The sequence below is a fragment of the Berghia stephanieae genome, chromosome 6 (genome assembly GCF_034508935.2).
Source record: "Berghia stephanieae isolate SIO BIC M18660-M18661 chromosome 6, UCSD_Bste_1.3, whole genome shotgun sequence".
Classification (NCBI taxonomy): domain Eukaryota; kingdom Metazoa; phylum Mollusca; class Gastropoda; order Nudibranchia; family Aeolidiidae; genus Berghia; species Berghia stephanieae.
Window position 1 is genome coordinate 66,069,492 of NC_088365.1, and position 13,372 is coordinate 66,082,863.

The following is a 13,372-nucleotide window of genomic DNA, read 5'->3' on the forward strand; positions in this document are numbered from 1 at the left end:
GTCCTTCGTAGCCAATGTAGTCTTTCAAAGTAGTCTTTCAGAGCCAAAGTAGTCCTTCGTAGCCAATGTAGTCTTTCAAAGTAGTCTTTCAGAACCAAAGTAGTCCTTCGTAGCCAATGTAGTCTTTCAAAGTAGTCCTTCAGAGCCAAAGTAGTCCTTTGTAGCCAATGTAGTCTTTCAAAGTAGTCTTTCAGAGCCAAAGTAGTCCTTCGTAGCCAATGTAGTCTTTCAAAGTAGTCTTTCAGAGCCAAAGTAGTCCTTCGTAGCCAATGTAGTCTTTCAAAGTAGTCTTTCAGAGCCAAATTAGTCCTTCAGAGCCAAAATCGACCTTAACTCACCCAATCCTAGAGATTTTTGCTACTTTTCAAAATTGGAAGAAATGCATTAAAATGAGCATTACATAGTTTTATTCAACTGTTAACATGCAAAAACTAAAAACATTATCTTTGATACTACGCCTATAATTTGTCTCAGAAAATTGTAATAGATAGGCACAGGGTAAAAGTAACCTGGGTAAACTACCAATATAGTTGGTGTTAGGGTTGAGTGAGTTAAGAGTCAAAGTAGTCCTTCAGAGTCAAAATAGTCCTTTAGAGCCAAAATAATCCTTCAGAGTGAAAGTAGTCCTTAAGAGCCAAAATAATCCTTCAGAGTCAAAGTGGTCCTTCAGATCCAAAAAAATCCTTCAGAGCCAAAATAATCCTTCAGAGCCGAAATACTCCTTCAGAGTCAAAGTAGTCCTTCAGAGTCAAAATAGTCCTTTAGAGCCAAAATAATCCTTCAGAGTCAAAATAGTCCTTTAGAGCCAAAATAATCCTTAAGAGCCAAAATAATCCTTCAGAGTCAAAGTAGTCCTTAAGAGCCAAAATAATCCTTCATAGTCAAAGTGGTCCTTCAGATCCAAAAAAATCCTTCAGAGCCAAAATAATCCTTCAGAGCCGAAATACTCCTTCAGAGTCAAAGTAGTCCTTCAGAGCCAAGAGACTTATGGAGCACAGGAAAACGTTCCGGTTTATTTATTATTGAAATTAATTGGCACTAATAGCTGGTTACCCTTTAGGTAGGTTAGTGGTCTCTCACAAAGTACTCTCTGAGAAAGAATGTGAGTAAAGAGCTTTTTCCAAGTACTGTCATACCACAAGATCACAAACCGCACACCGAGGAGCTTTCCTGTACAACACCCCAAAGATGCCTTATTGGGTTTTATTGCACAGAAAAAAGACTTGGTATATGAGATACTGCCTTACTTGTAGAAACAGACTGCCATTGCTGACACCTTCACACGAACAGAATGGTATCCAGCAAATCTCTACCAAATCACCTCTTTTAGGGCCATTCATTATCCAATTGCTTCCCAACTGTTCCATCATAGTCTTGTCACTCAATCATTATTTTATTGATGTTATATGTTTGTATGTTTGGTAAAATACTCGCATGTTCTGCTAACTGAATCACGCGCAACAACACAAAATTATGTGTAACGTTAAATGTTTTCAGTATGATTAAGAGAATTTAATGAGAAATGATAAACTAACTGCTATATTTCTATCCCACAAATACAATATTGACATTTGAAAACAAGCAGACTGCACTGTAAATACATTTTTAAAAAATCAACTTTATGTAAATATAGAGATATTGTTTTCAAGTCTCCCTAAAATTCTATTGAATTTAGAAAAATTAAAGTAACAATAAAAATAAAACCAAGAACAAAATTATTTGTCAACCAAAAGTTAAATCCATATATTCATCTCCCCCCCCCCCCCCTCTCTCTCTCTCTCCCACTCTCTCTTTCTTTCTATCCTTCAAGATGTGACATCATTTCAACTTTTCCAGAGGCATGGGAATGCTCTATTAGGAATGTCATTTTATCACCAATGGAGATGTTGGCCTCTCATTCTGATCGGCATTTTGTTGGCTTTCCTTGTAGAAAATGGTTTCTTCCTCGCCACCTCAAATCGTATAGCAAATTTTGTTGATCAATCAAAGGTAATAAACTTGATCAAAGACGAGGGGTCTCTAGCCAACCGCAACACTTAACATATGTAGGATGTGACATGACGTCTATACTATAAGACGATATTACAATTTTTTTTTCAAAGAGACAATACTGTTAACGACTTGGCACTCATTTTACACTGCGTATAGGGAGAGAATGTGAGTAAAGAGCCTTTTCCAAGGACTTGACTATGCATTGCTTAGAGTGGGACTCGACCCCTGGACCCATTGGTCCGAATGTGAGTCATGCCATAAGACCACATTGTGTTAAAAATCTGAAAAGGTGTGTCATCAGTGGCCCATAATCCAGGGTGAGTAAGCTATGGTGATGATGTCATTGACTAATGATGATGTGGTGGTGAGGCTTCCCGATAGTATATAAGTAACAAATTAGTGAGCAGGCTCTGATGTAAGATAAAACATCTCAAAAGGTGTGATTTATTAACAGTTCAGGAGGTCTCACTGTGGATTCTTTACAAGCGATTTGTCTTGTATTTTTCTCTCTGCCTTGTCTGGCCGTAGCCATCGTTAACTTATAGCCTGACACTAGAACCCACTAAGACATAGTTTGACGTCATTTTTTAGGTTTGTGCAGTGTCTGTGAGTTGTCGTTAGTAGAACTCAAGGAAACGAGTGATTCCATTGGTTTTGAACTTTTGAGTATAACTCACGATGTTTTTTTTTTGCAGCCAGTCTTGTCTTTTTACCTCATTTTTTGGTCAGTGTCAGGCTATAAGTTTTACGATGGCTATGGTCTGGTACTGTTTCATTCACCTCTTTTCAGATTTTTACTTATAATTATAAAAAAATATTTAGAGTGGAATCTGCACAAAGTCAATACTTTTAAAGACAACACTTCTTGCTGGACCCAAATTTTCTCGTCTTTATCTAAGTATGTTCCTTTTATTTGGATAAGTTTCAATGTCCTGCTGGAATAAATGAAACATTGTGAAGCAAATTTAGCATGGTTGATAGATAGAGATGTGCTATTCAATATATATATATATATATATATATTGTTTTTTTCTACTTCACTGACTTTTAAAGCCACTCAGTATCGAAGAGGGAATCATCAGAGATAACAGCTACCGTGTCATGACATCCATTAACGCATATGCCCGTGATTACTATGACTTAAGAGGTCATTGTGAAGGCTTAACTGTGAGTATTCAATAGACCTTAACTTACTCTACCTTCGCTCCCTACCTACATGTTTCCACCATCTCTTGTGATTAAAGCTAATATAACACCCCCTATATTCTTTCTTTCTATTAAAATACAGATTAGATTAATAGTGATAACTAACCCATTGATGATGTGGTGTTATATCACCCCCTTTCTTCTTTGTTCCTATTAAAATAGTCATATAAATAGTGATATCTGACCCATTGATGATGTGGTGTTATATCACCCCCTTTATTCTTTGTTCCTTTTAAAATACAGTCATATAAATAGTGATATCTGACCCATTGATGATGTGGTGTTATATCACCCCCTTTCTTCTTTGTTCCTATTAAAATACAGTCATATAAATAGTGATATCTGACCCATTGATGATGTGGTGTTATATCACCCCCTTTATTCTTTGTTCCTATTAAAATACAGTCGTATAAATAGTGATATCTGATCCATTGATGATGTGGTGTTATATCACCCCCTTTCTTCTTTGTTCCTATTAAAATACAGTCATATAAATAGTGATATCTGACCCATTGATGATGTGGTGTTATATCACCCCCTTTCTTCTTTGTTCCTATTAAAATACAGTCATATAAATAGTGATATCTGACCCATTGATGATGTGGTGTTATATCACCCCCTTTCTTCTTTGTTCCTATTAAAATACAGTCATATAAATAGTGATATCTGACCCATTGATGATGTGGTGTTATATCACCCCCTTTATTCTTTGTTCCTTTTAAAATACAGTCATATAAATAGTGATATCTGACCCATTGATGATGTGGTGTTATATCTCACCCCCTTTATTCTTTGTTCCTATTAAAATACAGTCATATAAATAGTGATATCTGACCCATTGATGATGTGGTGTTATAACACCCCCTTTATTCTTTGTTCCTTTTAAAATACAGTCATATAAATGGTGATATCTGACCCATTGATGATGTGGTGTTATATCACCCCCTTTCTTTGTTCCTATTAAAATAGTCATATAAATGGTGATATCTGACCCATTGATGATGTGGTGTTATATCACCCCCTTTCTTTGTTCCAATTAAAATACAGTCATATAAATAGTGATATCTGACCCATTGATGATGTGGTGTTATAACACCCCCTTTCTTTGTTCCTATTAAAATACAGTCAGATAAATAGTGATATCTGACCCATTGATGATGTGGTGTTATATCACCCCCTTTATTCTTTGTTCCTATTAAAATAGTCATATAAATAGTGATATCTGACCCATTGATGATGTGGTGTTATATCACCCCCTTTCTTCTTTGTTCCTATTAAAATACAGTCATATAAATAGTGATATCTGACCCATTGATGATGTGGTGTTATATCACCCCCTTTTCTTTGTTCCTATTAAAATACAGTCATATAAATAGTGATATCTGACCCATTGATGATGTGGTGTTATATCACCCCCTTTATTCTTTGTTCCTTTTAAAATACAGTCATATAAATAGTGATATCTGACCCATTGATGATGTGGTGTTATATCACCCCCTTTATTCTTTGTTCCTATTAAAATACAGTCATATAAATGATGATATCTGACCCATTGATGATGAGGTGTTATATCACCCCCTTTCTTCTTTGTTCCTATTAAAATTGTCATATAAATAGTGATATCTGACCCATTGATGATGTGGTGTTATATCACCCCCTTTATTCTTTGTTTCTATTAAAATACAGTCATATAAATAGTGATATCTGACCCATTGATGATGTGGTGTTATATCACCCCCTTTATTCTTTGTTTCTATTAAAATACGGATGTACACCTTCCAGATCACTAGGGTCAACATCTGATAAAACAAAACTTCCAGTTCCACTTTTTAAATACAATTGACTTGGCGGGCGATACCTTTTCTGAATATTTAATTGTAGATCTCCGCGCGTGTGTGTTTGTGTGTATGTGTGTGTGTGTGAGGGGGGGGGGGGGGGGGGGGGTCGTGGGTTGTTTTCCAACCAATGGAAAGTGCGTTGAGCATTATTTAATTTTGAAAATGCACTATACAAATGTCCTATCTTTTAATCTATTATTATTATTATTATTATTATTATTATTATTATTATTATTATTATTATTATTATTATTATTATTATTATTATATTAAATTTTATTCCCAAGCTTATAAGCTTTACATTTGTAAAATCTTCAGGTTGATTGTTTCTCTGAGTCACTGGTCACGGGCTATTTGATCCCAGATCACAACGAACGGGAACTTTGCCTCTTCTACAATAAAAACTCACAGGATGCTAAGATGCTGTCGGTATGATCTATTGCCTGGTCATTGTATGATCTATTGCCTAGCCATTAGATGATCTATTGCCTGGTCATTGTATGATCTATTGCCTAGCCATTAGATGATCTATTGCCTGGTCATTGTATGATCTATTGCCTAGCCATTAGATGATCTATTGCCTGGTCATTAGATGATCTATTGCCTGGTCATTGTACGATCTATTGCCCACCCATTGTATGATCTATTGCTTGGTCATTAGATGTTCTATTGCCTGGTCATTAGATGATCTATTGCCTGATCATTAGATGATCTATTGCCTGGTCATTAGATGATTTATTGCCTGGTCATTAGATGATCTATTGCCTGGTCATAGATGATCTATTGCCTGGCCATTGTATGATCGATTGCCTGGCCATTGTATGATCTATTGCCTGGTCATTAGATGATCTATTGCCTGGCCATTGTATGATCGATTGCCTGGCCATTAGATGATCTATTGCCTAGCCATTGTATGATCTATTGCCTGGTCATTCTATGATCTATTGCCTGGCCATTGTATGATCTATTGCCTGGCCATTGTATGATCTATTGCCTAGCCATTGGATGATCTATTGCCTAGCCATTGGATGATCTATTGCCTAGCCATTAGATGATCTATTGCCTGGCCATTAGATGATCTATTGCCTAGCCATTGTATGATCTATTGCCTGGTCATTAGATGATCTATTGCCTGATCATTAGATGATCTATTGCCTGGTCATTAGATGATCTATTGCCCACCCATTGTATGATCTATTGCCTGGCCATTGTACGATCTATTGCCTAGCCATTGGATGTTCTATTGCCTGGCCATTAGATGTTCTATTGCCTGGCCATTAGATGATCTATTGCCTGGCCATTGGATGATCTATTGCCTAGCCATTGGATGATCTATTGCCTGGCCATTGTATGATCTATTGCCTAGCCATTAGATGATCTATTGCCTGGCCATTAGATGATCTATTGCCTGGCCATTAGATGTTCTATTGCCTGGCCATAAGATGATCTATTGCCTGGCCATTGGATGATCTATTGCTTAGCCATTGGATGATCTATTGCCTGGCCATTGTATGATCTATTGCCTAGCCATTAGATGATCTATTGCCTGGCCATTAGATGATATATTGCCTGGCCATTAGATGATCTATTGCCTGGCCATTGTATGATCTATTGCCTGGTCCTTAGATGATCTATTGCCTGGCCATTGTATGATCTATTGCCTAGCCATTAGATGATCTATTGCCTGGCCATTAGATGATCTATTGCCTGGCCATTAGATGATCTATTGCCTAGCCATTGTATGATCTATTACCTGGCCATTATATGATCTATTGCCTAGCCATTGTATGATCTATTACCTGGCCATTAGATGAACTATTGCCTAGCCATTGTATGATCTATTGCCTAGCCATTGTATGATCTATTACCTGGCCATTAGATGATCTATTGCCTAGCCATTATATGATCTATTGCCTAGCCATTGTATGATCTATTACCTGGCCATTAGATGATCTATTGCCTGGCCATTATATGATCTATTGCCTAGCCATTGTATGATCTATTACCTGGCCATTAGATGATCTATTGCCTGGCCATTAATGATCTATTGCCTAGCCATTGTATGATCTATTACCTGGCCATTAGATGATCTATTGCCTGGCCATTGTATGATCTATTACCTGGCCATTAGATGATCTATTGCCTGGCCATTAATGATCTATTGCCTGGCCGTTGGATGTTCTATTGCCAAGCCACTGTTTTATTGTTTATTCTTCTTCTGTTTTACTCTTACTTTTATTGTTAAAACTTTACCTTTTCTCTGTACACTGTGTTAAGACTTCATACTATTATATGTTGTTATTATTATTATTATTATTATTATTATTATTATTATTATTATTATTATTATTACTACTACTATTATTTTATTACTATTATTATTATTATTATTATTATTATTATTATTATTATTATTATTATTATTATTATTATTATTATTATTATTATTGTTTATTATTATCATTATTGTTATATATTATTATTATTATTATTATTATTATTATTATTATTTTTTATTATTATCATTATTATTATTATTATTATAATTATTATTATTATTATTATTATTATTACTATTATTATTATTATTATTATTATTATTATTATTATTATTATTATTATTATTGTTATTATTATTATTATTATTATTATTATTAGTAATTTTCTAGTAGTAGTAGTAGTAGTAGTAGTAGTAGTAGTAGTAGTAGTAGTAGTAGTAGTAGTAGTAGTAGTAGTAGTAGTAGTAGTAGTAGCAGTAGTAGTAGTAGTTACTATTATTACTATTATTAATATTTTCATCATCTTCACCATCATCATCATCATCACCATCATCATCATCATCATCATCATTGTCATAATTGTCACCATCATTATCATTATGTCATCATCATCATCATCGTCATCATCATCGTCATCTTCATCTGAAAAGAAAGGTGTGCATAAAACAGTTCCAGACAAAGAGAGAAAAACAGTACAAGACTAAAATCATTCAAAAACAATCACCCTGCATTGACTGGGGATAGAATCACAAACTTCCTGATTATGGATCAGACACCCTACCATTACACTTTTGATTTAGAGATTACAGGGCAATTGGAATCAGGCCTGTAAATCTTCCGACAATTGTCAGATTTCCAACAATACGACTTTACTTGATAAATTCTGTCAAATGTCAACGTAAAAAGAAAGAGAAAGAAAAAAAAAATCAGTTGTGTCAACAGACAATACAAACATAAAGGAAAAACAAATGAGTTTTTATTTTGTCGCCTCAAACGAAATCAGTTTTTTTATTCCGTTTTGAGTGCCGACTTGAAAAAACAAACTGTTTTATTCTGTCAAGTCAAATACAAAACAAAGCAGTTAGCTATTAATGCTCTGCATGTAGGTCGTCGTCATCATTATCATAATTGTCATAATTGTCACCATCATTATCATTATGTCATCATCATCATCGTTCTAGTCGTCATCATCATCATCATTGTCATAATTGTCACCATCATTATCATTATGTCATCATCATCATGATCATCGTCGTAGTCGTCGTCATCATCATCATTGTCATAATTGTCACCATCATTATCATTATGTCATCATCATCATGATCATCGTCGTAGTTGTCATCATCATCATCATCAACATCATTTGAAATTGTGTTGACAAAGAATATGAAAGGAACTTACACAGAATGGAGCATACTTACTGCTCAGTTGAAGCAAATTAATGGAGATATGGGGACATGTTTTTGGTGTTTGCCTCATTTTTCCTTTATTTTCCATTAAGTAAAAAGCTGTCTATAAAGAACAATTTTTTTTTCTGTCGATGTTTTTCTTTATACCTTTGCCCTACTGTATTGAGCATTTCAAACTGAATATTAGCTGCTAGAAACTGGACTGTCAAAAACTCACAATCCAGCTACGGAACCACCACCTATCCGAGAGATGGATGCTTTATAATGGGCAGGCATTGATTGAAGATCATCCCTCACGTGGCCAGGCGGTGGTGCCATAACAGTTGGGTCATGGGGTTGACAGTCCACTGCTGCAAAAGTGTTTTGTTCTCTATTCTCCTCTGACTCGTCTCAACTGAGTTCATTTCTTCAGGCCTGTAAATCTTCCGTCTATTGTCGGATTTCCAACAGTACGATTTTGCTCTTAAGTGCTAATATTTTTTTTAAAAAAATAATAGTAAAAATAACATTCGTAATGTCAAAGAACAGAACCATTAAAAAAGAAAATAAATGACTTTTATTTCGTTCCTCGAAAAAAGTAGATTTTATTCCGTTTCAAATGCCGACTTAAAAATTATTTTTTAAAAATTTTCATTTGTCACATCAAAGACAAAACAAAACTTGCCGTCTATCTGTTAGCTATAATATTATCATAGTCCTTAAGAGCTAGACGTGGATGTATTCACTTCCTGGCTACTGTGCCACAGCCAGCGAGAGTGGGTCGCGAAGTTCGCACGAGTCGTCTTCACACACACACCTAGTCTGTAAATAACGCACACACAGAAGTGTGTCGAACCGGACCGGAAGGTTTCTCTCTATTTTGCTACCGACACACATGCATATCTTTGGTTCTTATTTCTCAGTCTCTATATTTTTTTGGTTCCGTCCGGATGTGAGACGGAAAAAAAATAATGCGAAATAATTATTTTTCTTCGAAATATATATTCTCCTTCAAAAGCTCTCACACGACCGCACCACCTCCTCCTCTTCTTCTTCTTCTTCTTCTTCTTCTTCTTTTCTTCTTTCTTCTTCTTCTTCTTCTTCTTCTTCTTCTTCTTCTTCTTCTTCTTCTTCTTCTTTTCTTCTTTTTCTTCTTCTTCTTCTTCTTCTTCTTCTTCTTCTTCTTCTTCTTTTTCTTCTTCTACTTCTTTTTCTATAAGGATTAATCCAAATAAACGAAGAATCAGTGTAAACATTTAACACAAACAGGAGCTTTTTTTTTTTTGGTACCATAAAATAAGGACCTCGTTATAAATAAGTAGGGGAAAGTGACATGATTTGACTTAGTCAATTGACGTGTCATATCTGTGTTGTGTCCATATTTTTGTCATCTTGTGTCTATTTTCGCGTGTTCAAAAAGTTCAGACAATTTTTTCACCAACCATTTACAGGACTGTTTCTTGTTTTTGTTTTCCCCAGACTTTGGCTGCTTTGGAAAAGTTTCATTCCGTTCTAAAGAAGCAGATAAAAAACTTGTCTGGCAATCATTCTTTTTCCATCACCACAACACCATTGTTTTTTTATGAAGTCTCAGAAGTTTTCCTGGTTCACATGAAAATCAACTCTGCATCAGCAGCCATTGGTATCACTTTGGCGTCTGTCTGTGTTATAGTAAGTGTCATCCTGACCTACACCGGCAAAGCACTGGTAAGATTTTTATTATTTGTATTGTCAATTAGCATGAGCCATATTTTTATAGAATGCAATGTCCCCAAAATGTGCTCAAAGTGCTTTGCAAAATAATCCAAGCTCAATGCATGGAATCAGTGATAGTTCAGATGGAACTCCCAAGGGCCCATTAACCCTCCCTGCTAGCTAAGTGTGTGAGGTCATTGGAGGTTAACTGATATCAGCCATTGAACATTAATAGGGGCAAGTATGGATATTTATGATCTTATAATATGTTGGGATAGAACGAAAACATTAACAGCCTCTTTTACTTTATTATTTTCATTTGAAAAATCAATCGTCTTTCTAAACATCAGTCCAAATTTGACATTCTTGTGGTTAATAGTTTTCTTTAAATAACACAAATTGTGGATCTAGTTTTAAGTGCTTGTAACTTTTGGTGCAGTTAAATTTTTAACATTCATTATTCAAAACTCGTCAGCAGTATCTCATGGAGTTTAATTCATATCAAAACTAGATGAGTGCATCTGTGATCTTGATCCCCATTTCCAGTTTTGTCACACAGTTGTATTGGTTCTAACATTTAAACTGATGAAGCTACACTCAATGATTTAAAGATCTGAATAAGATTCTGAATAAATGTGTATGAAAGGTGTCAAACAAAGCAGAAAGAAAAATACAAGAAAAAAAACTGTCCCAAAAAATCAGTCTACCTCAACTGGGGATCGAACCTCAGACCTATGATTACTGATCAGATGTGCTACCATTACACCACAGAGGCTCCTGCTTTTAATACCTAATTTCTTCAAAGGGTACGCTTTTTATGATGTGAACCCTCACTTGCATCAAACGCATACTCTGAACACAGGAGGACGAGGAGTTTCAATCATCAATTACAACAAACACAGGGCATTGGCATTGTTGGATGGAATGATTTGCTCAAACACACACACACACAGTACATGGTCAAAAGAGGATGCTAAATTATGAGAACATAATTTACTCCCAAGTAGCGACCTCTTTCCCCTCATTGAGAAAGACCACCCAAAACGAACCACGCTGTCCATACAGGTTATATGAATCATCTCCTTTCCTCCAAGAATACACATTTAGTCTATCTTATAAGGTATACCATTGCACTCCATTCAAATTGAGAGATAAAACAATTGATTAACAATCATAATCAGAGCAGTATAACACCACATGCATACCACAGCATAGAACCACAAGACATACCATAGCAAGTCATTTGTGGGAAATCTGCCATAGTTTATACCTGGACGCGCATTGGTCTATGAAAAGTTGTTTAACAAAGTCACTTGAGCATTAAACGAGACTGTGCACTTACAATTTATTACTTATTCAACATGCACGCATACTAGAGCAATCTAGCACACCAGGCCATCAATTCAGAGACAATCAAACATTAACACCTATATACATAAAGCAATCTAGCACACCAGGCCATCAATTCAGAGACAATCAAACATTAACACCTATATACATAAAGCAATCTAGCACACCAGGCCATCAATTCAGAGACAATCAAACATTAACACCTATATACATAAAGCAATCTAGCACACCAGGCCATCAATTCAGAGACAATCAAACATTAACACCTATATACATAAAGCAATCTAGCACACCAGGCCATCAATTCAGAGACAATCAATGAAAAACAATCAAAGATCAACATGTATATGGCAATATTAAGACGGCAATTTCCTAAGACAACCACACGAAAGCAGCATATCTTCTAACAATAATGCCTAACATTCATAAAAACTTCAAATTTGGACTTGTATTGTAAGGGATTATAGTGTAGAAATTAGTCATCAGACCATTGAAAAGTTGGGAGAAATCTCAATCCCTTTGCGAGTGAAGCAAGTGCTCTACCAACTAAGCTATCTGGACCCCCCCCCCCCCCCTCTCCCTCCCAATGTAAGGTTTAATCTTTATTTTTTTTTTTTTTTTACCAGTATAATTTCCAGAACTTGTTGATATTGAGTGGTGTCAGCGGTGTCCTGGTGTATCTGACACAGCTATTTGTCTGCTTTTGGCTCTACTTTGTCATCATGATGGTCATCCATTTGTTTGCTGCTATCATCAAGTCAGTCTCATTGTTCTTGGCATTCCTAGACCTGATACTTTATTTTCTTTGATGTTTTTCAAATTAAGTTTTTAGTGTTGTACTCTTTATTTTATATTTTTTCTCAGTGAATATGTGTTTTATTTTTAAATGATTTAGAGCCCGAATTTTGTGGAAATGAAGCGCTAAACAAATAATAATAATAATAATAATAATTATTATTATTATTATTATTATTATTATTATTATTATTATTTTATAGTGCACTTACCAAGAAGTATATATGGAAAACTCCTGTTGGACATTTTAGGTAAATTGTGCTTTTAAACAATGTGCATTTAGGCAGTTTTCACTTTATCATCGGAGTGATCTGAATGACTGCAAAACTACTGAATATGACGTAATAGATCTGTATTACAAATCGATGATGGGTTGAGCAGGGAGAAAGAAATACCCAGGCTACAAAAATGCCCCTTTTGTTTCTATATTTACATTGCTATTTCAGTGAACAGCTTAGATCAATGTGAAAAATAAAACACTCTGTGAGATGAGGCAAGATAGTTGGTTTATTTCTGCGCACTTTCAAAATACTCTAAAGTGAAATTGCGCTTTAAACATTTTATTCATTTTTCATTTTAAAAATTTTTTTTTCCTAGCGCTTTAAACATTGAAATGTCTTTTAGTATAGTAAACTTTGAAGCCGTTTTTCTCAAAATCATTTTTCTACAGATTGTCCTCCTCAAATAGCCATTCCTCGGCAAATTTTAAACATTTTTTCATGAAATAAAAAAACAAATGTAGAAAATTGCCTTCCCTTTTACACAACTCAATTTTGATGAGATGCTACACGAGAACCTTTTCCTAGGGCACCACACAAATTAAGTAATG

The 13,372-nt window shown here is 35.1% G+C and overlaps 1 protein-coding gene across 6 annotated transcripts in view; it reads left to right on the top strand.

Moving 5' to 3' along the window:
• Nucleotides 1-13,372, top strand: part of LOC144975474 (phospholipid-transporting ATPase ABCA3-like) — a 63,527-nt gene that overhangs the window by 36,108 nt on the left and 14,047 nt on the right. For all 6 annotated transcript variants that reach the window (XM_078919592.1, XM_078919597.1, XM_078919593.1 and 3 more), the window contains 5 exons: nt 1,811-1,989; nt 3,046-3,159; nt 5,355-5,465; nt 10,183-10,410; nt 12,375-12,505. In XM_078919592.1, coding sequence (XP_078775718.1) covers nt 1,811-1,989; nt 3,046-3,159; nt 5,355-5,465; nt 10,183-10,410; nt 12,375-12,505 — 763 coding nt within the window. The remainder of the gene's footprint in view (nt 1-1,810; nt 1,990-3,045; nt 3,160-5,354; nt 5,466-10,182; nt 10,411-12,374; nt 12,506-13,372) is intronic.